Source organism: Hirundo rustica, chromosome 7, assembly GCF_015227805.2.
Source record: "Hirundo rustica isolate bHirRus1 chromosome 7, bHirRus1.pri.v3, whole genome shotgun sequence".
Classification (NCBI taxonomy): Eukaryota; Metazoa; Chordata; class Aves; order Passeriformes; family Hirundinidae; genus Hirundo; species Hirundo rustica.
The window spans coordinates 26794884-26818985 of NC_053456.1; the positions used below are offsets into that span (position 1 = coordinate 26794884).

General features: G+C 39.4%; 1 protein-coding gene across 1 annotated transcript; it reads left to right on the forward strand.

Annotated features, from left to right (window-relative positions):
* The first annotated feature begins 1236 nt into the window (after positions 1–1236).
* MPP4 (MAGUK p55 scaffold protein 4) lies at positions 1237–22872 on the forward strand. The gene is made up of 21 exons (XM_058421340.1): positions 1237–1324; positions 1891–1988; positions 2885–2962; positions 3663–3743; positions 4296–4427; positions 6430–6511; positions 7557–7642; positions 8638–8709; positions 9137–9333; positions 10442–10506; positions 11297–11317; positions 12382–12420; positions 13139–13159; positions 14397–14411; positions 15961–16002; positions 16850–17020; positions 17797–17877; positions 18839–18932; positions 19739–19847; positions 21305–21439; positions 22421–22872. Exons 1-21 carry the CDS (start codon positions 1291–1293, stop codon positions 22610–22612), a joined length of 1845 nt encoding a protein of 614 aa, XP_058277323.1. The 5' UTR covers positions 1237–1290; the 3' UTR covers positions 22613–22872.
* The last annotated feature ends 1230 nt before the right edge of the window (positions 22873–24102 follow it).

Here is a 24102-nt window from a genome sequence, read left to right on the forward strand (position 1 = left end):
GTTAATTATGAAAATATCTTTATACTTGTGTCAAGCATGAATTGAAGTTGAATCAGCTAGGACGTAATGAAGATTTTGAACTACTTAAGAGCTTTTATACATAGATTTTTGATGCTTTAGGGTATAAATGCAGTGTGTGGTGTTCCCTGGGGAGTTTCCATACTACGTTGAGAAGAAGGGTTCAGAGAATTCTCGGAAGCAATCCTGTACTGCATTGTTTGCCATGAACAGCAGATTGAAGAAATTCTTCCAGTTTTAGTTTAAGAGAGCATTATAGGTTAGTGATAGGTTGTCACATAATTTTAAGGGAGGGAAGGAATTTGAAAGAAAGTTTTGGAAGGTGCATATTTTATATGTGGAAATGTCATGTAACATGGATAGGTATTAGTTAGTGAGTGGTGTCTTCCTGCATTGCTTAAAACCCCTGATTTTAAAATCTAAAGAAAAAAAATAAGGTAGTATATGCTGCTTTTTATAATTAATCAACAACACATTTTAGATTAGCAAATAACTTCTTTGATTCCATCTCTAAGAGTGACAGTACAAATTGCCTGAGAGAGATGATGATACCAGCAAGGTAAGGAGTGGGGTTTTTATTTGGGCTTGGGGTTTTTGTGTTTTCATTCACTGTGAGGAAATAGAGAAAAATAATGATATCTCTGTGGAACAAATCCTTCAAAGACTTTGAACTCTATTAGTGACAGAGTCAGGGATCCCTTTTTTCAAAATCATGTCTTTGCTCAATGAAAATTCAGGAGAAACTCCAGTCTTTCAGTTTTAATATTGTGTCAGTATTAAGAGGAATTGAATGTAATGTGTGCTTGACTATGATTATTTTTCAAGCTATATGGATATAAACCAAGATTTAAGTCTTTAGAAAAAATGACGACTTCCCGTGGTAGTACACTTAAGAAGCTGGAGAGCCAGAAGATGGACCAAACAGCTTTCTGTTTTAGATGACCTAATGAAGCAAGCAAATGGCAGTTCCATAAAGAGATTAAAATGTCATATTGTAGTTGAAGTTTGTCTGTCTGCATCTTGGATGCTACTGGGTAGCTGAATTTACAGGTGGGACTCATATATTTAATATTTTTGACACCATTATGCATGTTAAATACAAATTATTGCCTAGCCCTTCCTTTGTTTTAAACTCTGCTTTCTTATCAAATACCTGACAGTGTTCTGATATGAGGGTGCTCTTTTCCCTAGTTCAACATCTATCTTTGTGAAACCAACGTGATGTGAATGCAGTATTCAAAGTGGGTGGAATCTCCTTGAATAAAGGAGAAGATGGAGGTGCCAACAGTCAGCAGTAAAGATAATGGTAATTTTTGTATCTCTTTTTCAGTTTTCTTTCTCTTTGAAAAAAGTTTTATTCCTTGATCTCTGTGACTCTTCTTCCATTGAGTGATGAGAAAGATGAATGTGTCTGCAGTATTACCACTTAAAAATTGGAATAATTCGTGATGTTCAGTTAACTTAAGAGAGGATCAGAGGAGAATACCTGGCATTTGTTTCTGGCTTCTAAAGCCAAGGAGTTTTTTATCGTTTCACCTTTTCTCAGTCGGAAGTATGAGCTTGAACCCAGACTGTTATGTGTGAGATTGCCTGTATGGTTTTCTTGCAGGTCAGTTGCAAATTGCTAGTATTGACCTAACCTTGCTGGCTAATAACATGGTAAAACAGCTCTTGTGCAACAGAGTTGATTGCAGGAAAAAAAAGCAAAGCAGATAGGAAATGTCTGTGCATTTCTTAGAAGTACCAATTGAGGAAAGGTGCATTTCAAAGGTCTGGGTCACTGTTTGGCTTTGGTCAGTGCTCTCTTTGTACTGAAGCGTCTTGCGCTTTTCTGTTTCTTGGGCTCAGGTGTATCTCATGTTCTGACTCTAGCGCTGCAAGAGCTCAGTTTGCTCTGTAAGAGAGATGTCAACGGCGTTGGCATGCTCTATGACCTGCTCAGATCTCGCTGGCTGCAAGCACTGCTAAAGGTAAGGTACCACACAGCTGGGACAGCAAAGGTCACCTACTGAACAGCCTCCAGGGAACAGAGGTTGATTTTGCCATATGAAGACAATAAATGCTTATTTACACTAAGCGCTGATGGTCCTGATGTTGGTTCTAACATCAGCAGTCACAGTCAACAAAACTACTTAATGCTTTAAAGGAAAATAAAGTATTCTCTTCCATATTGTCCTAGGCATCTAGACTCTTCTACTTTACCTGCCTGTATTAAGGGCAGGGGACAGAGACTGGATGCATAATTGTTCAGTTCTCTTTCCTGTTCTTAAATTTCTGTATGGCCATGCATTCCACTTCTTGGCCAGTGACACTGTATTGTTTTATTTTGCAGCCCATTCATCTGATGTGTAATTGAAGATCTTGTCTTGTTAGAGAACAGAGTTTTGACTGGTGTTTCTATCTTGAGAAGAATTTTCTCTGAGACAAATACTGTACAAATTCTGCTCCTCTTTAAGAAGGATTTTTAAAATCTTTGATTTTTAAAGAAGAGCTTTTACTGGATAGGAATGCCCATAAGGGCATTTTAAATGAAGCAATTAGGCCTTCAACTAGAGGAAGGAAACAGGCTACAAATCAGAGAATTGACTATCAAGCTATTGACCAATGTAGACAGCTTTTCTTCTAGGAAAATTCAAAACTGCCGTACCAACTGGCTAGCTACCTGATAATATGGAAAGGCATTGAGTTCAAGACTCAATTCTAGATGCACTAGATATTAAGAATTTAGATTGCGGACTCTGGGGCTCTAGTTGGACTAAGTTTCCAGAAATAGTGTTGTCCATTGCCATCATGTAGGTATCTATATGATCATGTGAACTGGTCAATGTCATCATTGCCTTGTTTTATCTGTCATGGCATGCAACAGATTTATGAATGCCTCCAACACTATCTTGGAAAAGGACCAGCTCCTGTCACGCTGCAGGCACGTGCGTTGAGCCGTGAGGTGAGACTGTATGCATGGTTTATTGCTTTACCTACTCCTACCAAATGGACTCTGCTGCAGTTAAGCGTTCTGGTATTTATTGTGTGTCTCATGTCTAAGTACAGTATATAAAATTGAAACTTTCCTTGCACATTTGTAAAACTACTCAACAGCCCTTACCATGGTGAGAGGGGGGGCATGAGAAATGGGCACAGCTGTGGTTGCTGGACTACGCAAATCCTGGCCAGTGTAATGAACACGAACATTAATTGTTTAATCTCTGACCGTGTATTTTTCTTCCCATGTAACTCTGTGGTGCAGTGTTATGGCTACAATCAAGCAGACTGAAGTGAGGATATTGAAAAGCTTTTTAGATTTTTCTAATTATAATAGCTGAATTCGTAATCTTTTAGTTAGTGGGAGAGTTAATGACAAAGTAGAGAAACCGAGACTAGTGATCAAATTGGTTGAGAGATGGGAGCAAAAACTAATTTAGAGCACATGGCACTGTGCCTGAACTAAATTAAGCCTGGCTGAGTGTTGTGCAGCTGTGGTCATATTGTCCAGTTCTAGAGCACACCACACGGACATCCTCTGACTCATATAACGTGGCGGGGGCTTTACACTGTCTCCATACCATATTCCTTTACATTCAGTGTAGAGCTTTCTGAACAGATTGTCCTCTAGAATCCACCTCTGCTTTCTTTCTTACATTTATCAGGTGATAGAGTTACTGCGTGAAGCCCCCCAGTCGGGAGAGATCAAAGAGCTAAGACGGCTACTGCGTTCTCCGCACTTTAAGGTAAGTTCTGCATAAGGAAAGAAAACATTTGCTCATGGAGCTGTCTGCGGTAGGAATGGAAATGGATGGGCAGCTGTTCACAAGAATTGGTAAAGGAACCAAAAGAGGCATAGTTAACTAACGATGAGCTAATCTGATCATGAGATCAAATGTGGACTGTATCTGAAGTACCTGCAGTGGGCTGCATTTTTCTTACGGCTGTGTTTGAAAGATGTTTCTTACAAAGTTTTATAATTTAAAACAGTTAATGCAGATATATAAATCAAATTTTCCTTGAAATTGCAAAACCTACATTCTTAACCCAAGAGCTCCAAATAGAAATATTTTATCTTTTGTAAGTTTTCCACAAGAAACAGAGGAACTGTTCTTAAAACTTTCATGGCTTGATTTTCCTGTTGGAAAGAAGAAAACATCAATATGTGCAAGGCATCTGTTTTCACAAAGGAACATATTCAGTGATTTCTGTTTTCTGACCAGTTGCTGTTTAAAGCTCTGCTATTGTATGATCTTTTCTTATGGGTTGGTTGGTCTGCTTGGTTTTATTTGTCACAGGCCTTGCTATCTGCTCACGATACTGTGGCCCAGAAAGATTTTGAACCAACTCTTCCACCACTGCCAGACAACATACCTGAAAATGAAGAAGCTATGAGGATTGTCTGCTTAGTGAAAAACAACCAGCCTCTGGTGAGGGACCTTCCTTGTGTCTGTCAAATTATTTTAACTTAGAATTAATAATGCATCGGATGCATATAGTTTTCTTCCCAGGGGTGTTATGGGGATTGTGTGCATTCTTGTCCAGATTTTACAAAATCACAAGAATTGTTGAGGTTGGAAAGGGCCTGAGGAGACCATCAAGCCCTGCACAGTGTGGGTGCAACTAGAGTAGGTTGTTTGGTGCCTTGTCTGCTCAGGGTTTGAACATTTGGCAGATGTATTTTCATTATATGAGATAAAATCAAACTGGATTGAGAGTTATACCCATGGCCAAAACAGAAAGGAAGGGAGGAGAGACTTTGAAAGTTCTTTAGAAATCATTTGTACTCACAAGCAGCAAACATTTTACAGCTTAGCTAATCTGTTTTAGGAAAAGATAGCTGTAATATTGGAGATAAAAAAGATTTCTGACTGTCCATCAATGAAGTTATTTTAGTGTGATGGAAGTTGAAGACGTTGAAGGACTTAGTACTAATACATTACAGCCCTGGAAACTACAGCCTGTCAGGTTCACTTCAGTGCCTGGTAAAGTTATGGAGATTATTCTGGGAGGTACTGAAAAACACCTGAGGGACAATGCCATCACTGGTCACAGCCAGCATGGCTTCATGAGGGGAAAGTCCTGTTTATCAAACCCGATTTCCTTATATGACAAGGTAACCCAGCTTAGCTGATCAGAGGAAGCCAATTGATGTAATTCTTTCAGAATTCAGTAAAGCTTTTCATACTGTCTCTCAGAGTATCCTTCTGGACAAAATGTCCAGCTGGATAAGCACATTATGGGATGGGTGAGCAAGTGGCTCATGGGTTGGGTGAAAAGGGCTGTAATGACAGGTGTTATATCCGACTGGGGACTTGTCACAAGTGGGGTTCTGCAGGGCTTCATCCTTGGTCCTGTGCTCTTCAACATCTTCATGAATGACCTAGACACAGGACTGGAAAGGGTATTGAGCAAGTTCATAGATGATAAAAAACCAGGAGTAGCTGTTGACTCCCTTGAGGGCAGGGAGGCCCCACAGAGAGACCTCGACAAAGGAGAGGGCTGGGCAACCACCAACCATGTGAAGTTCCACAAAGGAAAGTCCCAGAATCTGCACCTGGGATGGGGCAACCTTGGATGTATGGACAGACTGGGGAATGAGGTGCTGGAAAGCAGTGCTGTGGAAAAGGCTCTGGGGGTCCAGGTCAATGGCAAGTTGGACATGAGCAGTGCCTCGGCAGCCAAGAGGGCCAAGCGTGTCCTGGGGTGTATCAGGCACAGCATGGCCAGCTGGGCAAGGGAGGGGATTGTCCCCTCTGCTCTGCTCTGGAGCAGCCTCACCTCGAGTCTGGGGGCAGTTTTGGGTGCCATGATGTAGGAAAGACATTAAACTATTAGAGAGTGTCCAAAGGAGGGCCATGAAGATGGTGAAGGGCCTTGAGGAGAAGCTGTGTGAGGAGTGGCCGAGGTCACTTCAGTCTGGAGGAGACTGAGGGGACACCTCACTGCAGTCACAACTTCCCTGTGAGGGGAAGAGGAGGGGCAGGCAGCACTGATCTCTTCTCTCTGGTGACCAGTGACAGGACCTGAGGAAATGGCCTGAAGTTGTGTCAGGGAGGTTTAGGTTGGATATGAAGGAAAGGTTCTTCACCCAGAGGGTGGCTGGGCCCTGGAGCAGGCTCCCCAGGGAAGGGGTTACAGCACCAAGCCTGGCAGAGTTCAGGAAGAGTTTGGACAATGCTCTCAGGCACGGGGTGGGACTCCTGGGGATGGTGCTGTGCAGGGCCAGCAGTTGAACTCCGTGATCCTTGTGGTCCTTTCCAGCTCATCGTATTCCATGATTCTGTGGTTATTGCTATATCCATGTTGGGGTAAAAAGGCTGTATCCCTCAATGCCTTTGTGTCAGTGTGAAGATCAGACTTGTGATATAGAAGGAAACTTACTGGGATCCTTTGGTGATCAATGTGTTTTTCTTTGTTCTTACCTGCCAGGGAGCCACCATTAAACGCCATGAGATAACAGGTGACATAACGGTTGCCCGTGTGATCCATGGTGGGCTGGCAGACAGAAGTGGTATGTGGAATTTGAAGCAAATTGATACATAAAAGTGAGCTTGAAATAAGATATTTGAAGTAAGATAATACCTTAGCTTCTACAATTAATGTTCCATTATAGACCAAGATGATGTGCACATGGGACAGCACTGTAAGCAGTGATGCATTGCAGTGACTTTGATTCTGTCTTCATAAATTTTCAGATCAATTTGAGTTGAGGTAGAAATACAGTTTTCGTTATGTGTTCTTGGCACCAATACCTGGATATTCCAAATTGCAGTGTATATGAAATGCAGCACATTCCCTAATGGAGAAATGGCAAACATCAGTAGCTAGTGATTCTACAAGATAATGGGCTTTAAGGAATACGTAATAATACTCTACTAAACACTTCGCTTACCACTAGTAGCTAAGCAGCCTTGCAAGGAATTTTCTTGGACATGTTACTAATTTGTCATCCTAGAACTGAATGTGTTCCATGTCCCTTAGGAAATATAATGTAATTACAATGCAAAACATCAGAAGTAAGCTTCAACTGTAATCATTATAAAATAGTTTCTTTTAGTATTTCCTGGCCTTTGTATAGAGAAGAAAACCCAGCTTACAGAAAATAGCTAGTTAAGTTTCCAGTTTGACTAATATTTTAATTGAGTTAAAGGAACATGGAAAAGAAAACAATATTGTTAAGACTTTACACTAGAGGGCAGAGAGGAGTCCCAGAACCACCCACTGCACCTGGAATTTTTAGGGGTCTGATTCCAAGTCTCATGATCTATTAATATAGGATAAGTTACTTTGGGAAATGGAGCAACATTAAAATGTTTATGCTAACTTTAAGGCTAATCATCAGTGGATTATAAAGATGTCATATGGGGGAGTGGGAAGGATTAAGAAAGCTGAAGCATGCAAGCTCCTTGCGACCCACAGCAGACTGCAGTCCCATCCAGGGGCAATAAAGCCTGAACCCAAAATGCCTTCCTCCATATGTGGTGCCTTCCCTATCCAAGCTGAATCATGCTGTGATAAAACTCCTACTGCTGTTTTCATATTTGTTTTCATGATAGGGTTGCTGTATGCTGGAGACAAACTGGTGGAAGTAAATGGAGTTCCTGTTGAGGGACTTGAGCCTGAGCAAGTCATTAATATTCTGGTATTTAATATTTCTAAAACATGTTTTCTACTTTGTACCTTAAGATTATTTTTATGCTCGCTCTTTTACATACTCTTGTTCATGAGAAAGCCTGAAATTTTTAACAGAAAATTCAGGTTGTTTCCTTTCTGTGAATGCAGTTCACAACTGCTCATGAAATCAGAATATATGAAACCAGAATTAAATCTAACTTCTGTTCTGGACAGAAGTTAACTTAATTGTGACCTTTCCATCTGCAGCTTCTCAGAAAAATACTAATTTATTCAGACTTCACTGATTCCTTGTTTTTCCTAGAAGTGCCACTCAGTTAATATGCCACAAGAAAGTAGTGGAAAGCTGCTATTCCAGTAAGAGTTCATGTTAGAAAATGCACTAAAGCAGAGTGAATGACCATGTAAGCTACACACCTCACCTTGCAAGAAAAGGGGCAGTGTAATTACTTTTGTCAAAATTCTCATGAAGAAATATGTTGAGACATCCCTGTTTTGTCATTTTGCCTACAATTTTTAAGGGTTCTTGACTGCAAAGTTTTAAGTGCCAGCCAGTGAGGTATTTCTGTGTGTAATCATACCAAGTCTATGTGCTATTGCCCTGGTTGTACCATTTCTAGATATAAGAAATACAAACTCTATTGCAATGCTTAATTACTAAATTATGTTCCTCCCCTTTATCACCCATCTAACCAGATCCTGCCACTAATTTAAATAAGATTTCATTAGCAAAGTTTGGTATGAATCAATGCAGAAATTACATATACTTACAATGAAACACAGGTTATATTAAATTAAAAAATATTTAGCAAAACTTTGATGTTTCATTCTTGAGTTTCTGTTTTGAAAAAATACGGTATTGTCACGTTAACTCTGTCTACCTGATTTCTATCTGTAACACAAACATTGCAGTATCCTCAAAGCCATGCTGTGTAGAGCTTGTCTTGTCTATGTTTGATTACTTGTGAATATCAACCATAATTTAATTCTTTTCTAATAATTTAGGCCCTGTCTCAGGGGACAATTATGTTCAAATTAATTCCAGTTTCTGATCGGCCTGTCAGCAACCAAACAACAGTAAGCAACATTCTTTTTCCAGACTGGTAGCAGTAGCGCCTAACTGTGTGATACAAAGACATGGTGTTGCCTGGAAGTTTATTGCAATCTCTAAAGTGTTACCTTGCCTTTATGGCTGCCTCTCAGCTGACATCAATATATTGTTGCTGGAGCAGTAAAGACAGTAAGTAGAAATGTAGCTGTGTAATGAGGAAGCTTCCAGAGTGATCTACAGGTTGAAGGTCAATTCTTCTTATAATGCATGAGGCAAATAGGGGGTTTTCCTCATTTAATGAACAGTGAGGGTTTAAGGCTTGATCTGGTTTTTAAAACTTGACTTCATCATTAGACTGAAGTTGCAGCAATATCTGGCCCTGTGATTGTAAAGCTCATGTTGTATCCGTTCTAAACTTGGCTTCTGCTCACTCTTGTGTATTTGCTTTACCAGCTTTATGTGAGAGCAATGGCAGATTACTGGCCCTTGCAAGATCCTGCCATACCATGTGCTGATGCAGGGTTGCCTTTTAAGAGGGGTGAAATACTCCAGATTGTGGACCAGAATGATGCTCTCTGGTGGCAGGCTAGGAAAGTTTCAGATCTCAGTGCCTGTGCTGGACTCATACCCTCAAATCATCTTCTTAAAAGGTAAAGAAATCATCACTTTCCTGATTTCTGGTTAAAAAATTAGCCAGTTATTCACATTTTATTTGAACTTTTCATAAGTTTTGTAGCTGTGTATGATTCAGAGTGACATCTGACAAACATCTTTCATCTTTTCGATCTCTGACTTCTTGCTTTTTTTCTCATAAGAGCACCTGTGTGAGCACAAGGTTTTGAAAGCAGCACTATAATCTCAAATTGCCATTTAGGAAATTTGCAGCACTTGCTCAGTCTCCATGCTGGTTGCTAAGACATCTGGTGGAGTGTAGTAGCTGAAAGATGTGTGGAAATTGAGGGCCCTGACTATTAAAGGACTATCATCTATGATGAAAAAAAACTAAAAAATCAAGGGGAAGAGCGGGACACTAAAAGCATTGTATTTTCTTAAAGATGTCCAATGATGCATGAGTGACCTCTTCAGCTTTGGTCAAAACTGAGTAGACCAGATTAAAAGAATGGAGAAAAAACCCCAAGCACTCAAGGGAGAACAGTGATCTCTTGCTCATTATTTTCTGCATAAATAGACCATTGTTTTTACACTACCTGCATTCAGAATCAGAGTTCTTACACGGCAGTAGCCAACTTTCCAATCTGATCCTTTAACCACAGGTCCTGTGGTACCCCCAGGATAACATAAGGCCATGCAATAGCAGATGATAAACTTCACTTTGTAATAAATATAAACCTTCCTGTAGTCTGTATAATGCAAGGTGGAATCAAACTGGGTTGTGACTCAGGCTGCAAGCAAGAGGCTCTGTGTAGTAATGGAGGCAGTAGTATTACTACCCTTAGAGTAGCAGAGTCTTCTATTTCCAGGAGTCTGTATCACAGTATGGCTTATCTTCCTGTAATTTTATATAAACTCTTAATACTTCTGGGCTGCTGATTTGGAAATTTGAATAATTCTGATAGTATGTTGGTTTTATTTCAGGACTTTGCAGTGGGCTAAAACACTGGTAATGTTTCAGTTCTTGCTGTCTTCTCTCAGTTCAGTACTTATCAATCTTACATGTAAGCAGTGAATCTTACTGGAGCACAATATGCTTGTGGACTGTTTTGTTTCTTTAACTATGATAAATTTATTTCTATGTAGGAAGCAGCGAGAATTCTGGTGGTCTCAGCCTTTCCAACCCCATCTCTGTCTCAAATCATCAATGTGTGAGTGAAAAGCTACTTGAGCAATACAGCAGGAAAGAAAGACCTTGTCTCTGTTTCAGGGATACTGAAATAGAGGCTTATACAATTCAGCTTAATTCAAAGACATTGTTTCCGGAGTCATATTGTAACTTTCAAGTGTGTTAACTATCCCCAGAAAAACAAATACTTAATGATAATTGCACCTGGAGTACTGATGGTGGAGATGGTTGTCTCCAGTGTACTTGGGATCTGACCATAAGAGAAGCTGTGAATTCTGAGAACTACTTCTGGAGTCTCTAAGTTCTAGGAGCTCACTAGGCCAGCCACTTTTCTCTAGGAGAATTGGCTGTAACTCTTGAGGTGATAATTGCACTGGCCTGACTTTTCAGGGACACACATACCAGCTCTACACTGAGAAGTGCCAGACAATGTTTAGAATGTTTCTTTGCCATCAAAGCTATTGAGAGAATAACAGAACTTCTTTCCTTGAGGTCTAAGATAAACTATACTGCCCTTTAATTTATTCATGGTAACAATCCAGAAATATTATCCTCTGTCTACTATAATTACCTGTAAATATGCAATTATTCCCAGAAAAAGAATGTTCTTCCTGTTTCTTCTGTCCCCATTTTCTTCTGTGGTTCTTTATGGAAGTATAAATTTTTTCTCTCATGATAAATCCCAGAGGGAATGTGTTTCATTCCTTAGGATTCTTCTTGCATTGATTGCTTTATTTGCTAGAGCTAGAGCTGAGGCTCTCTTTCACCATAATTTTATTGCATTTTAACTGCTTCAATGGATATGCTGTGAGCAGTAAGCACTGTGGAAGAAGGTAGGAAATCACATCTGGACAGCATTGCATTTCTGTACCTGGAACCAATACATCACATGGTTTTACAGACTTAAAAAATTGTCAGAAATGAGGCATTTTGATACATACATGCAAAAGAAGCCCAAGTTCTTGGTATTTTGTGCATTTTGGTACATACATGCAGAAGAAGCCCAAGTTCTTGGTATTTTGTGTGCTTAACAATTGAAATCCAGTCTTTTTTCACCTGAAGTAGTAGATGCATACATTGTCTTAAAGTGGAAACCTAGCTATGCATTATCTGTCAGGGAAGTGACCCTGATGGGTGTCCATCCATGTTTGGATGGATTCTTTGAGGAAAGAAAGAAAATTTCTTCTTTCTCTTTTCTTCTCCCTCTTTCGCTCGTGGAGCAGCTCTGAGAGAGCATTTCTTTAAAGGATACATATGGGCAGAATGTGACTGACAGATACTCTGACAATTGCCCAGTAACTGGAATATAGCTTCTATTGGGCCTATCTGGAAGGGCATGCAAGAACAAAACACAAACAGTGCTGTATTGTGAGCCTGTGAGATTGCGTGAGCTCATGTGATCACATGAATGGATGTGGTCTGGGATTGAGAAAGAGCTGAATTGATCTTTTCCTTTTCTTCCCTGTAAAAGTAATAATAAAAATATAAAGCAAAACACTTTTCTTGAGTGTAGCATGTTGGAAAGATATTTAAAAGCTATAAGGTAGAAAATTATATTTCCTCATGATAATAATAAATAGATATCTACTGGATAAACAGATTGACAGCCATGTTAAACCTTTCATCATTTCAAGAGGAGAATTCAAGTTAGATGTATTTGTCTCTGCCAGAAGCCCTTCAGAGCACTCACTTAAGAGTTTTTGCTCACTGTACACAAGAAACATCACTAAATTGGAGTTAACAATTAAAATCCTTAAAGATGTCGAAAGACGATTTGAGCTTCACATATCTTGTTTATAATGTCTGAGTTCAGTCTTGTAAGATCTGTAAGGGTGTTTTTCCTCCCCAGTGTTTTTCTGATTCAGATGAATTTTTTTTCCCTTGTGTTGATCTGTAGAGGACGACATGCAGATTGACGAAAAGTGTGTGGAAACAGGTAACTGAATTCACTTGAGATTATTTTATTTGCTTCAAGGCAGTAGCTAGTTAAAAGCCTCATTTCCTAGATAAAACCACTCATTCTCCTAGTGAGCTTAATGGTAGAAAATGCTATTTTTCATACCCTGGAAACCTCATCTAGTATTAGTATATTAAAATGAGCTGTTTGCAGTTCTGGTGTACAGTGCTTATAGTCAAGTGTTTTGACCAGCACAAAAATATTTGCTAGAATGAGATCCAGCCTCTTTGATTCAGGTGTTGGATGTGGCTGTGAAGTTACCATCATTTTTTTCCTATTGCATATTTAATGCCACAGATTGTTGTGGTCTTGGAGAACCCACATGATTTCTTGTCAAACTGATCTTGGGAGAACAAGGAGCAAGAAGGGGTTATTATTTGTGAACACTGAGTGCAAAGATTGGTAGCTTGAGTTGCTCCCTAAAGCTGTGCAGTTCATTCCTCCTTCTCCAAGGTAATTCAGAAGCTCTCATGGAGGGATGTGATCCTGTAAGACTGTATGAAAAGAGATGAAGCAGTTAATTCAAGTATGGTGAGCTGTATTTTGCCACCTCAGCATTGAGGGAGCTGGAAAAGCATATGTGAGACAGACGGATAGAAGCTGGAAAACTGATTTCTGATTCTGATATTCATTAGAAGGAAAAGAATTAAATTTTGAATTTATTTTAATATCTTTGCTATCTGGATTACTAAACAAGACGAAGAAACATTTGAGTCAGGTAAGTTCCTCTGACCCAACTCTAAATTCATTGCTGTTGGTCTGCTGCGAGAAGGGTGTCCAGAGACAACTGTCTTAGAAACAAGCAGGTGGCAAAAACCAAAATGCCGCTTTAGCTTCAGAAGCCTTTTTGTCTTGAAAAGCCATTATGTAAAATCCTGTTGCTTTAAGTCTTCCTCTTGTTCTCTGATTACCTTAGTAGCAAGGTTTCTGTCCTCTTATCCCACAAGCATGAATGTTTCTTCTCATGCATCAGTAGCAGACCTGTTTATCCAGCCCTCGTCAGTTGTACCCGTGCAAGCTGTGACAGCAGGGGCTGCACTGATGTCAGCAGATAATTGGATTACCTTCCGTAATACGGAGGCCTGAATCCCCAGTGCCTGTAGGAGCTGATGTGGTAAAGAGGAAAGCTGCTTCTGGAGTCCTGATTATGGGCATGGCTGGCATGCAGGAAAGAAAAATGCTTATAAAATTCATCATTTATGTATAAAAAATACAATCAATAAGAACTTCTTTTTAAACCAAGATGATATAGGGATGTTTGGTTTGGTTTTGTTTTTCATTTAGGAAGCACCTGCTTATTTATAGCATATTGAGAGCTCTGCAAAACCTAAGTCTTCTAAAATAAATAATTTCTCCCCTAAAATAAAACTACTGCTAAACTTCTCATTTGAGGTATGTGGTAATCTTGTGGAGAAGAGGGTCATTTTAGCTTACATTTGCTCTTCTCCACAAGGTCTCTACTTGCCAGTTCTTTCTGCACCTTCTTCTCTTATCACAAGTGGTTTGTTTTCTTCTACCTCTGAAGGAGTGCCCAAGGCTTTTAAGGCACAATGAGCAGGTCTGCAGGGCAGTCTTTTGTCTTCAAACTAGGATGTTTCTGATAGCTGCACTTGGGGATTACTGTTGCAAATCCTGCTCGATGCTCAGTGCTGAGTCAGCTCAGTCAGAGGAATAAAGGTGCAAATATCTGCTATCCTGCGTTCCACTTTAACCAGTAGTTGCAGATGTATTTTGCACTACAGCACTGACACAGATGCTGCAGTTGTCTTGCATTCTTTGGGAATTGAGAATTCATGTTCAAAGAAGCCTATTTTAGATTTAATATCTGCAGTACCTGTTTTCTACATTCTCTAAAGGCATTGGACAATGCTGGTTGGGTTTTTTTTGTTAGATCATAGTATAGACTGTCTTCTCAAAACTAATTGTTTTATGTCTGTCTCTATCTGAATGTGCAGAGGAGCTTAAGGAAGGTAACACCAACTTTTTTCTCCCTCCCTGTCTCCTGTAATCAGTAATCTAATAGAATTTATCTGTGTTTATGCTTTAGCACTTTTCTTGCAATACACGGTACCTGAATTGCCTGTTCCCTGTAGGATTCTACACTGCTCTCTATGCCACAGAAGAGAGGGTAGATAAAGCAGAAATATGTAAATATGTTTGAATGATGATTCGAGAGACCTGAAGATGGAAATTGTATGGGCACATGTCAGCTGAACAGTTTCTCTCAACATTGCCCTGAATGAGCAGTTTTGTTCCAAGAAGCTTTTTTCATAGTCATAAACTAGTTGTTAGTACATACAGAAATGTAGGAATGAAACTGTATTGTAAAGGTACAAGTAATGAAGAATGTGTAGACGTGAAAGAGCAATTAATGTGCATCTAATTTTGCTTCAATACATGCATGCTTATGAGATAATTGTAAATCGAAGAGTCTAGTGCTAAAAGCATTTCAAAGCATTTTCTAGTGCTAAAAGCATTCCAAAAAATGAAAATAATGTTTTTCCTTGGAACAAAGGTACTGTTTTTAAAGACATGCCTATGTCTTCGGTATCTCATTCTTGTTTTAACAAGGCCTAAATAAAGGGAATGCACAGCTTGGAAAATTACATGTGTGATTAGGGGAAAATAAGGAGTCCTTTTTGAAAAGAAAGCTAAAAACTGATACAATTTTTCCCTCATTATTTGTTTTCTAGTCACCTTTCTCAAATAGTTTATAAACTTTCTGAACATTGATTTATTGGAAAATTGGTACATTTGAGCCTTATACAAGAGATTTAATTAAAAAAAAAAAACAAAAAAAGATGCGGAGTTTTAGAAGTCTCACCTGAATAGTGAAGCCTTCATGAGGAACAGATTGAGAATGAGGACAAAAAAAAATTGGAGGAGACAGGTTAGGCTCACATGCTGGAGCACAAATATCACTAATCCAATTAAGAAAAAGAAATAATAAAATCAGGTCTTCATTTTGCCTGAAAGATCTGAGCAGACACAAGCTGCATTTTCCAAACATGCTATGGGGCAGAAACTGAATTACAATGGGTTTTTTTCTGATTTTGAGCTACTGACTTGTTAGTTATTGTTTTAACTAAGAGTGCTTGTTAGATAGATTTAGTTTTAACTGAAGAGTTCTTGTAAGATAGATTTCACCTGAAAAGCTTAAAATATGTGGAGGTTTTGTTCATTAATTTCAATTTTGAAACATTGTCTGGTATCTTAGGAATGAAACAAATAGAATGTTAAATTTCAAATTTAATTTAGAAAATACCACGACTTTATATGTTTGTTTGGGATTTTTTTTTCCTTACAATAACCCTTTTGAATTGGTCATTGGTTATATGAAATATTTTAATATTTCACATTATGGAGTATCATGCTTTTAAAATTATATTAGGCATCATACTTCCACATATTTACTGAAACTCCTTTTTTCCTTGGGATCAGCAATAATTGTTCATCAACTAGCTTTTAATCTTTCTCTGTTCCTTTTTATTTCATGAATATTTGTTCTTTGTATTCTAGAAGAGGAAGAATTTGGTGAATTTGGTCAACGAGTCTTTATTGGTATGCAGTGACTAAAGATAAGTAAAATGCTTGGGACTTTATCTAGATTAAGTGCTTGTTGGGGTTTGATCTAGATTAAGTGCTTGTCTAAAGTTAAATAAAACACTTTGTTCTTTCTATCACCTGAAGACTTACTAAATGGAACACAGCTTATTTTTTTTTCCAGTACAGCTTACTTTGTTTTCCAAGTCTCTTTCCTCCTATAAATGCTCAATTTCTCCATTTAATTCTTTCATCCTGCTAGGTTTCTACAGAGACATGGCCACTGCTATTTAAACTTGACTTCATGATTAATTTTGCTCAAAAGTAGTATCTGTCATCCGCTGAGAATAAACATGAGGGCTTTCATTAGAAAAATATACCTATATGTGAAGTTTTCAGAGCTGGATGGTCAAGTGGAGCAACAAACCTGCCTCTATGGTTGTTAAACTATAATGATCTTTAAAATACACGTTCTGGAGGCTGGAGCTGTTGGAGTTTTTGGTTCCAGACTTGCCTCATGAGCGCAAACCACCTATACTACCAAAAAAATTGACCTGTTTCCTAGGGATGACTCAGGTAGTCAGAACTTTCTCCTTCAGCTTGTTTTGGGGATCTTTTGGAAGTCTTTAATTCTGGGCTAATTTTCAGGTGACTTTCAGCGGGATTTTACCTACTCTGTAGCTGTGTTTTAATGCTCAGAGATTCTACCAAGCTGTCATATCAATGAAATTCACTAACCTTCGCCTTGCAAAAAGCTCAGAAAAGGTAGTATGTTGTGTGGCTTAGAAAGAGGCCCTTTGGGCTAAAGAACTAGTTGCCTGCGTGTCAGGTGTATTTTCCAGTACTGTGCCTTTGTCCCCTCCAGCTGGATTCCGCAGGAGCCTGCGGCTGTGTCGCAGGAAGGCCCGGCTCAACCAGCAGTCCTGCTACTCCCGCTGCCCCAGCAGCTGCTACAGCACCCTGGCAGCTCCCTATGAGGAGGTGGTCAGGTACCAGCGGCACCCAACAGACCGACACAGACTAATTATCCTCGTGGGTAAGAGGTTAACAACCTTCGCTGGCACGTTCCACCCTCTTCTGCCAGAGGAGAGGAAACAGTCGCACGTGCTCTGATCCACTGGGGTTTCCTGCTGCTGATTGCAGTGGTTGCTGTCTGTATAGGCAGCTCTCAAAGCAACATTTCAAGAATTACTGTAATTTGACCCTATTATTGGGGTTAAAGTTTAACGTAGTTATCATCTTTGCTTGAGAGATAGTGGGTGTTTAAAAATAACAATAATAAAGTCCTTAGAAGAAGCCATAAAGTTACGAATGCTGGTTGATAATGGATTTCATTAGGGAAGTGGTTTGGTTTTATATTCAGCTGGGACTGAAAATGATGAGAAAACATTGGTAACTTAATAGAAAACATCTTTACAGGAGGCTTTTCTACAACCAGTCTTAAATGCATAGATATGACAATAATAAGAAGGATATTTAATTCCAGACTAGAACAATCTCAGTTATGGAGAGTATGGAAAGATGCCTTTAATAATGCTTGTTATAGAACATACTAAGTATTAAGTGGTCTGCAGGCTCTCAAGGAGACTTTAATTGTAGTGACTGAAGGGAAGCTGCTGTTTTGCATTGTTCTATGGTCCTGATGAAGCACACTGAGTAAAGGCAAATCCACTGTCCTTTCTAAGTCTGGAAGTATTTGATAAGTTTTTTCTTTTAAAGTAGTACTGCTGAGTTGCCTCCTGGGTATGGCTGTATTGCTGGGGAGTGATTTATACCCTGTCAGTAATATTTGCTGCTTTTCCAACTTTCCAGGTCCCGCAGGAGTTGGTGTGAATGAGCTGCGGCGAAGGCTAATCACAAGTAACCCACGAGAGTTTCAAAGTGCCACACCTCGTATGCAATGCTTTTCCTCTTTCCTCCTCTCCCCCAATTCAAACATGAATAGGAAATGCCAAGTACCTTCCTCTTGCCCTTTGCGTATTCATACTCTCTTTGCTCTATGGCTGTTTCTTCAGCTCTACTGAAAGCCAGTACTCTTTGCTTTCATAAGGGTTAGTTTAAAATACTATCTCATTTTGGCAAATCAGACAAAGGTATGTTCAAGTTCTAGCTTCTGAAACCATTAAAAGCTTTATGGAAGTGAAAAGTTACCTGCATGATTTGGTTAATTTTGGTGTTTGCTTTTCCTAGACTTTAAAAAAAAAAAGAACGTTTCTTGGAGATATTTTAAGTTCTTAAGGGTTTAAGTGCTCAGATATGAGAATGAAGACAACAGAAGTTGGTGCTTAATAGGCTTTGCAGCTTTCCTTATTAGCCTTCTAGTCTCAGATGAGACTTATGCAGCTTAACTTCTGACGTAACAACTGAAATTATTTCTACCTGTGCTTATTTGGTCTTGTAATTTAGATAACCAAACTGGAAATTATGTATCTGAAGGTAGCTGAAAACTCAGGACTTAGTGCTTAAGATCCGAGATAAGGGGAAGGTGCAAGTGTGCTAAGCTTATGGGATTTTTCTGAATGAACTTGAAAAAATTTTGCCTCTGACGAGTAAAAATTGTTGTGCAACCAGTTCCAAGACAGTTCCTGATTGCTTTGAATCACAGCTATTTGGATTAAGCTACTCTTGCATTCCAAGAAATACAGTTGTGCTTTGATAACTTTTCAATGACTTGTCACTGGCAAACCATTACAATATATGGGGCTTTTGCTCTGGATTAACAAATGGAAATAACTCATATTATTATTTATGAAAATACTGATTGATAGTTCTTCACGGCGTTCTCATTTTCACTTATAAAGTCACAATAATTTTATTGCAGCTGATTGTGTTTGTGTGTTATATCTTCCTTCAGACACCACTCGTGTTCAGAAAAGTTATGAAATGAATGGTCGTGAATATCACTACATATCGAAAGAAACTTTTGAAAACATGGTATATAGCCACAGGTGAGCAGGAGAGATGAATTACATTTTTATTACCTAAAATGCAACATGATCCAAGAAAATAGTTTTGTAGTTAGGTCCCAAGTTTGGGCTCCTCCACTCTTACTGTGTATGTGTGGTGTAAATTTGGGTCAAACTACTTGAGATTTTTCTTCGAAGACTGTGTTTGTGCAGTTGCAAATAGCTCCTCCACAATTAATCTCAGAATCCTTCTAAAAAGGAAGTGGGCTCTCTAGTCCTGAGCTCATTAGATGTGTTTGTAAGTTATGATTTTAACTCCCCTAGAAACCAGACTGCTTTTGAAAATTTAGCAGTGAATCACACCTGTTCTTGACCTACAACTCCATTGCAGGATCTCTGCAGTGATGACACATGAGTAGTTGAACTGTAAGGGCTAAATATTCAAAAGTGTCTGCTCCTTCCTATGCATCAATAATCTGTCTAAGACAGACCAGCTCTGCACTGCAGAAGTGACACTCATTGAGCTGTACCAAGTGCTTTGAGATCTTCAGATTTAAGAAGTTATTTGTAGTATGTAATTGACAAGCATTGACAGCATAAAATCACAATCTCTAGACACAAAATTCATAAAACTGTGATGAGTAAAAAATGCATGTTTTGGAGATGTTGAACTGTAATGGATTTTGTGCCCGGTGTAGCAGGGCAGAGCAAAAGTGAACGGTATTCACTAGGTATTATGATCATTCAGTCCTGATCACTGGATTATATTTGAAGATTTCACCTTTAAATGGAACCTTTTTAAAACTCAAATGCTTTTTCATTTTCCTTCTTCCTCACCACTGTTGCAGAATGCTGGAATATGGGGAGTACAAAGGGTACCTGTATGGTACCAGTATTGATGCAGTGCGGACAGTCCTTGATGCAGGGAAGATCTGTGTAATAGATTTAGAACCACAGGTGAGTGGTAAAGGGCAGGGAACCTTCTGGAAGGAAAAATAATTTTCTCTACATTCTTGAGCCATTGGTAGTGTTAGTTGCTTTGTCTTGTTTTTCACTTTATGTCGTGTGCTTATTAATGATAGAATATTCTTTTCACGTGTCTTAGGGGGTGGTGGTGGTACTACAGTGACACGTATTTTGAGACAGTGCATTTTTTACCAAGCCAGCAGCTGCATTATCAGTTTGGATGGAATGGAAATGAGTTTTCATACTTACTTAAAATAAGGATTAGTCTTTCACATGGAGGCCTGTTGCATGGAATTTCTTCCTTCTCCAAGCCCTACTAGTTGAGAATTCTGTCCTTCTATTAACAATCTCAGAACACCCTTTGGTAAAAGCAGCAATAGTTAAAGTAATCAAGAAAAGGCTGAAAATTTTAGTGTGCCTTTGTGCCTGCATTTCTCTCCAGAAGTTACAGCTCTTAGTAACCTGCTTCTTCACTTAGATGCTATTAACTTTTCTTTACCTTCTATTTTTTGCATGGAATTTGCTGATGAAGACAAAGCTAATAAAAGCCTGAGCTCATAAATATCTAAGATATTTAGAGCTGTGTCTAGCTAAACCTTGCTAACACTCTCCGATTTACTTGCATATTTAGTACTTAGGAGCTGTTTGGGCTATGCTATTTCAACGTCTCCACTAACAGAATGTAAAGAGCAACACCGTAACTCAGTAATTCTTGGATATTTCCCTCTAATTATGCAGAGCCAATGTGCCCGAGCCTTAGGCTGGCAGTGGCTTGTGCTGCTTAAAATAGAAATTAAGTTACAGTATTTGTGGGGTGCTACTCAAAAACTGAAACTGCTCTAAGAGGTAGATGAGATCACACCTTAGTTTTCACATCTAAAACTGTCTTTTGGGTTTCTTCTGTTAGGTTTTTAAGCAAAGGGGTAAAAGAGGGTTGTTGGGGCACAGGATGTGTAATCTTATCACTCGGACAGATGTGGGTTTTTTTTTTTTCCCCCCTTCCACTGCTCTGCAGTAATATAAAAATACTAGCGTTAGGAAATGTTACACAGTAAAGGAGTTCTGAAAGCAGGATACTTTCTTCCAGCATGGAACAATAAAGAGGTACTTGTTCCAAAAGTAGCTCCCTTAGAGTTAAAAAAGAACAGGTTTCAAATGCATCTTTAATGTGGTTGATTGTAGAGATCTGTTAATGACACTTTTCCATCATTCACTGGTATTGAAAGCATCTCCTACAAGGCTACCAAGCAGAATTAAGTGATTGAATGCTACACTTACTCAACGATGTCTGCTCCAAAGATTATTAGTGAGATCTCTTTCAAGTAAGTGTTCCCGAAATAAGTGCCTCCTAGGTCTGGGGGTAAGCATTTTGTAAACAACTGGCTTTTTATGGGAGTAAAACTGGGATGAATACACTTGAAATACTTCATTTTACTCTTCATTTGCAGGGTATACAAATAGCCCGGACCCATGAGTTAAAGCCCTACATTATATTCATCAAGCCACCCAGCATAAGTTGCATGAGGCAGACTCGTAAAAATGCCAGGATCATTACAGATTATTATGTGAACATGAAGTTCAAGGTGAGATTTGGAAAGAAGAGATTGCATTTATTAATCTGAGATTCTGTTATTAGAACATAATGCATTCTACTATGCTACACTGTTAACTCTTAAAAAAATATTACTGTGTCTTTAGTATCAAATCTAATTATTCTTATCTTTTTCTGTGGAATTTGTTGGGATTGCTTTCCCCCTTCCAGACTGGCTTTGAAGCATAAGATTGTAATTTGTAATCTAGGGGGCTGAGACATTTTGCTTCAAAATGTCTTAAAAGGAGAAGCTATTTTGCATATTTTTGTTTTAATTAGCGGCCTTGTGTCAATATATGAGTCAACACACATATACTGTTTGCACTAAAATACTTGGAAGGTGCTTTGTTCAGTAGTATTATTATTTTTTCACAGTTATAAGAATGTATTATTATTTCCTGTATGCTTAATGATAGTATCAATCCTATACTAAGTTCTGTGGATGAAACACAGATCCTGCTTGCAGGAAACGCATGTCTTATGTTTAGATATATACAGCACTTTGACACAATTGTTTCCATGTGAATCATCATCAAATTTAGCATCTTAACATTTTGGAGACCTCAGTCTATAATTATGTGGAAACGGTTCATGATTGCTATGACAGAAAGTAACATGGACACTGGGGAAATAAACTAAAAATTGGAATAAGAACACAACCATTAGTAGATTCACCTTCCAGACCCTAACATTCTCTGCCAGCACTTATCATTAGAGTAACTTTTTTAGGGCAAATGGAGCATAATGAGAAACAAGGTACTTCCTTGGGAAGCATATGGCAAGCAGCTCTGGTTTTGAGACCTGGAACTGACTGTAGCGGATGTACTTTATTACAGCAAACTGTAAATGAAATACAGCAGATTGACATTATCTATTCATCTCTTGTTTATGTGGCCAAAGGTGTTTTGCAGATGCTGTACAGTAAGTTTCTCTACACAACTCTGAAGTTTTATGGACTTACTCTGTCCCACAGGAAGAAGATTTACAGGAGATGGAAGAATCGGCTAAGAAAATGGAAGCCCAGTTTGGTCAGTTCTTTGATCACGTGATTGTGAATGACAATTTACAAGAAGCATCTGCGCAGCTGCTGTCTGCAGTACATCGTGCACAGGACGAGCCCCAGTGGGTCCCTGCAGTATGGATATGCTCAGACACTCAGCCCTAATTCTGAGCAGCAGGCAGCTTCAGAAAGATTACAGCTTATGTTTTACTTCAAGAATAATCCTAATGTCAGGATTGTAAGAATTTATCTTTGTATGTGAGGGATTTGGAAGAGGATTAGGAAAGAAGCTGCTATGGGAGATATAATCATACTATGTTCTGTGTAGCTCTTGAGCTTTTTATGTTACCCACTTTTGTACAAAAAAGAAAGGAAATATAGTGAGCACTCAATGACAAAAATAAAGAAAAATCTATTTTCTTGCATGTTTCTGTGTTATTTACTTACACATAAGTTCAGAAAGGTCCTTTCGTTTCTTTTTATTATATTCTGGTTCTATGATGCCTCTACATTCTGGAAGCCTTACAAATGATATTAAGTCAGAATGTGCCTGTGCTTTTTTTTTTTTTTTTTTTTTCCCCCATGGTGTCTGTCAGCAGTGTTATTTGTTAAGGTATTGGTTTGTTGCTTATCCTTCTTACCTTTTAGGATAGGAGTGGTGTTGGCATAATATGAATTACTCCAAGACCGAGTTATCTTCGTAATACATGTAATATACCTCTTCTGCTCTTTCAACTCAAGTGAGTACAAACTAACAGAATGTGGACTTACCAAAGAGGAAAATCACCATAAACCCTTTCTCTTATTGGTTTGGTCTGTGGTAGCACGGTCTCCTCGTCAAAGGGTGCAGTGCTTGTGGCAACTAAGTTCCTCACTCTCTTCACCTCGTATTTTTTGTAGCTGTCTTGCCCCCTGCGGTAAACAGATGGTTATTTTGTTGGCTCTCATCTTGGAGGAAAATCAACCTAACTGAGTTTAGAATCTAGAGAAAGAGGTTATTTAAAGTGCAATATTACAGCCGTCAGGGTGCCTGCTTTTTCTAGAGCCGGGGCTTGTTATTTCCTTTAGAGGTAAAAAGGGAGAGACCGAAGCCCCAATATGTCATTGATGTAGGGGTGAGATAGCAGCCAGCTCTGTGCTGCTTGTCCATGGCCAGTTTCCCCACTTCTGCCTAGTCCAACATTTGTCGACTCTTTGCCTTTTTTCCATGTATTATTTCCTACTCTTTTGGTGGGGGTTTTTTGGTGTTTTGTTTTTAAATGATTGCCTAATTTATCAGTTTGAAACCCTGGCTACAAGCAGAACCCTTTTCCCCTTGATTTTGCTTGTCTGCAGCCCCAGAGACGACAACTCCCACTCGGGACTGCGGGGCTGGACTCGCTCCGGTGAGAGAGCAGGCGGCGAGAAGACGCAGGCAGGAGGGCAGGGGAGGCCGCACCTCCCGGCGCTGAGGGGGCGCAGCCGCGGCGCGGGGCGGAAGGAGCAGCGGCTCCTCCCCGCAGAGCCGGAGCTGGGCGGGCGCGGCCCATGGCGGCGCGGCGGGCGGGCCCCGGCGCGGTGAGGGCACGATGGGGCCGAAACGGGCGGGGGGCGTATGGGCTCCGTGGGGCTGCAGCGCGGGGGGCCCGGCTGTGGGCTTGGAGGGCGGCGGGAGC

Bases quoted from the DNA above. Each gene is read 5' to 3' on its own strand.
- MPP4 (XM_058421340.1), top strand. From the start codon at position 1,291: ATGGAGGTGCCAACAGTCAGCAGTAAAGATAATG. The intron at 19,848-21,304 runs GTGAGTGGTAAA...CTTCATTTGCAG, and splicing joins TAATAGATTTAGAACCACAG to GGTATACAAATAGCCCGGAC. The intron at 21,440-22,420 runs GTGAGATTTGGA...TCTGTCCCACAG, and splicing joins ATGTGAACATGAAGTTCAAG to GAAGAAGATTTACAGGAGAT.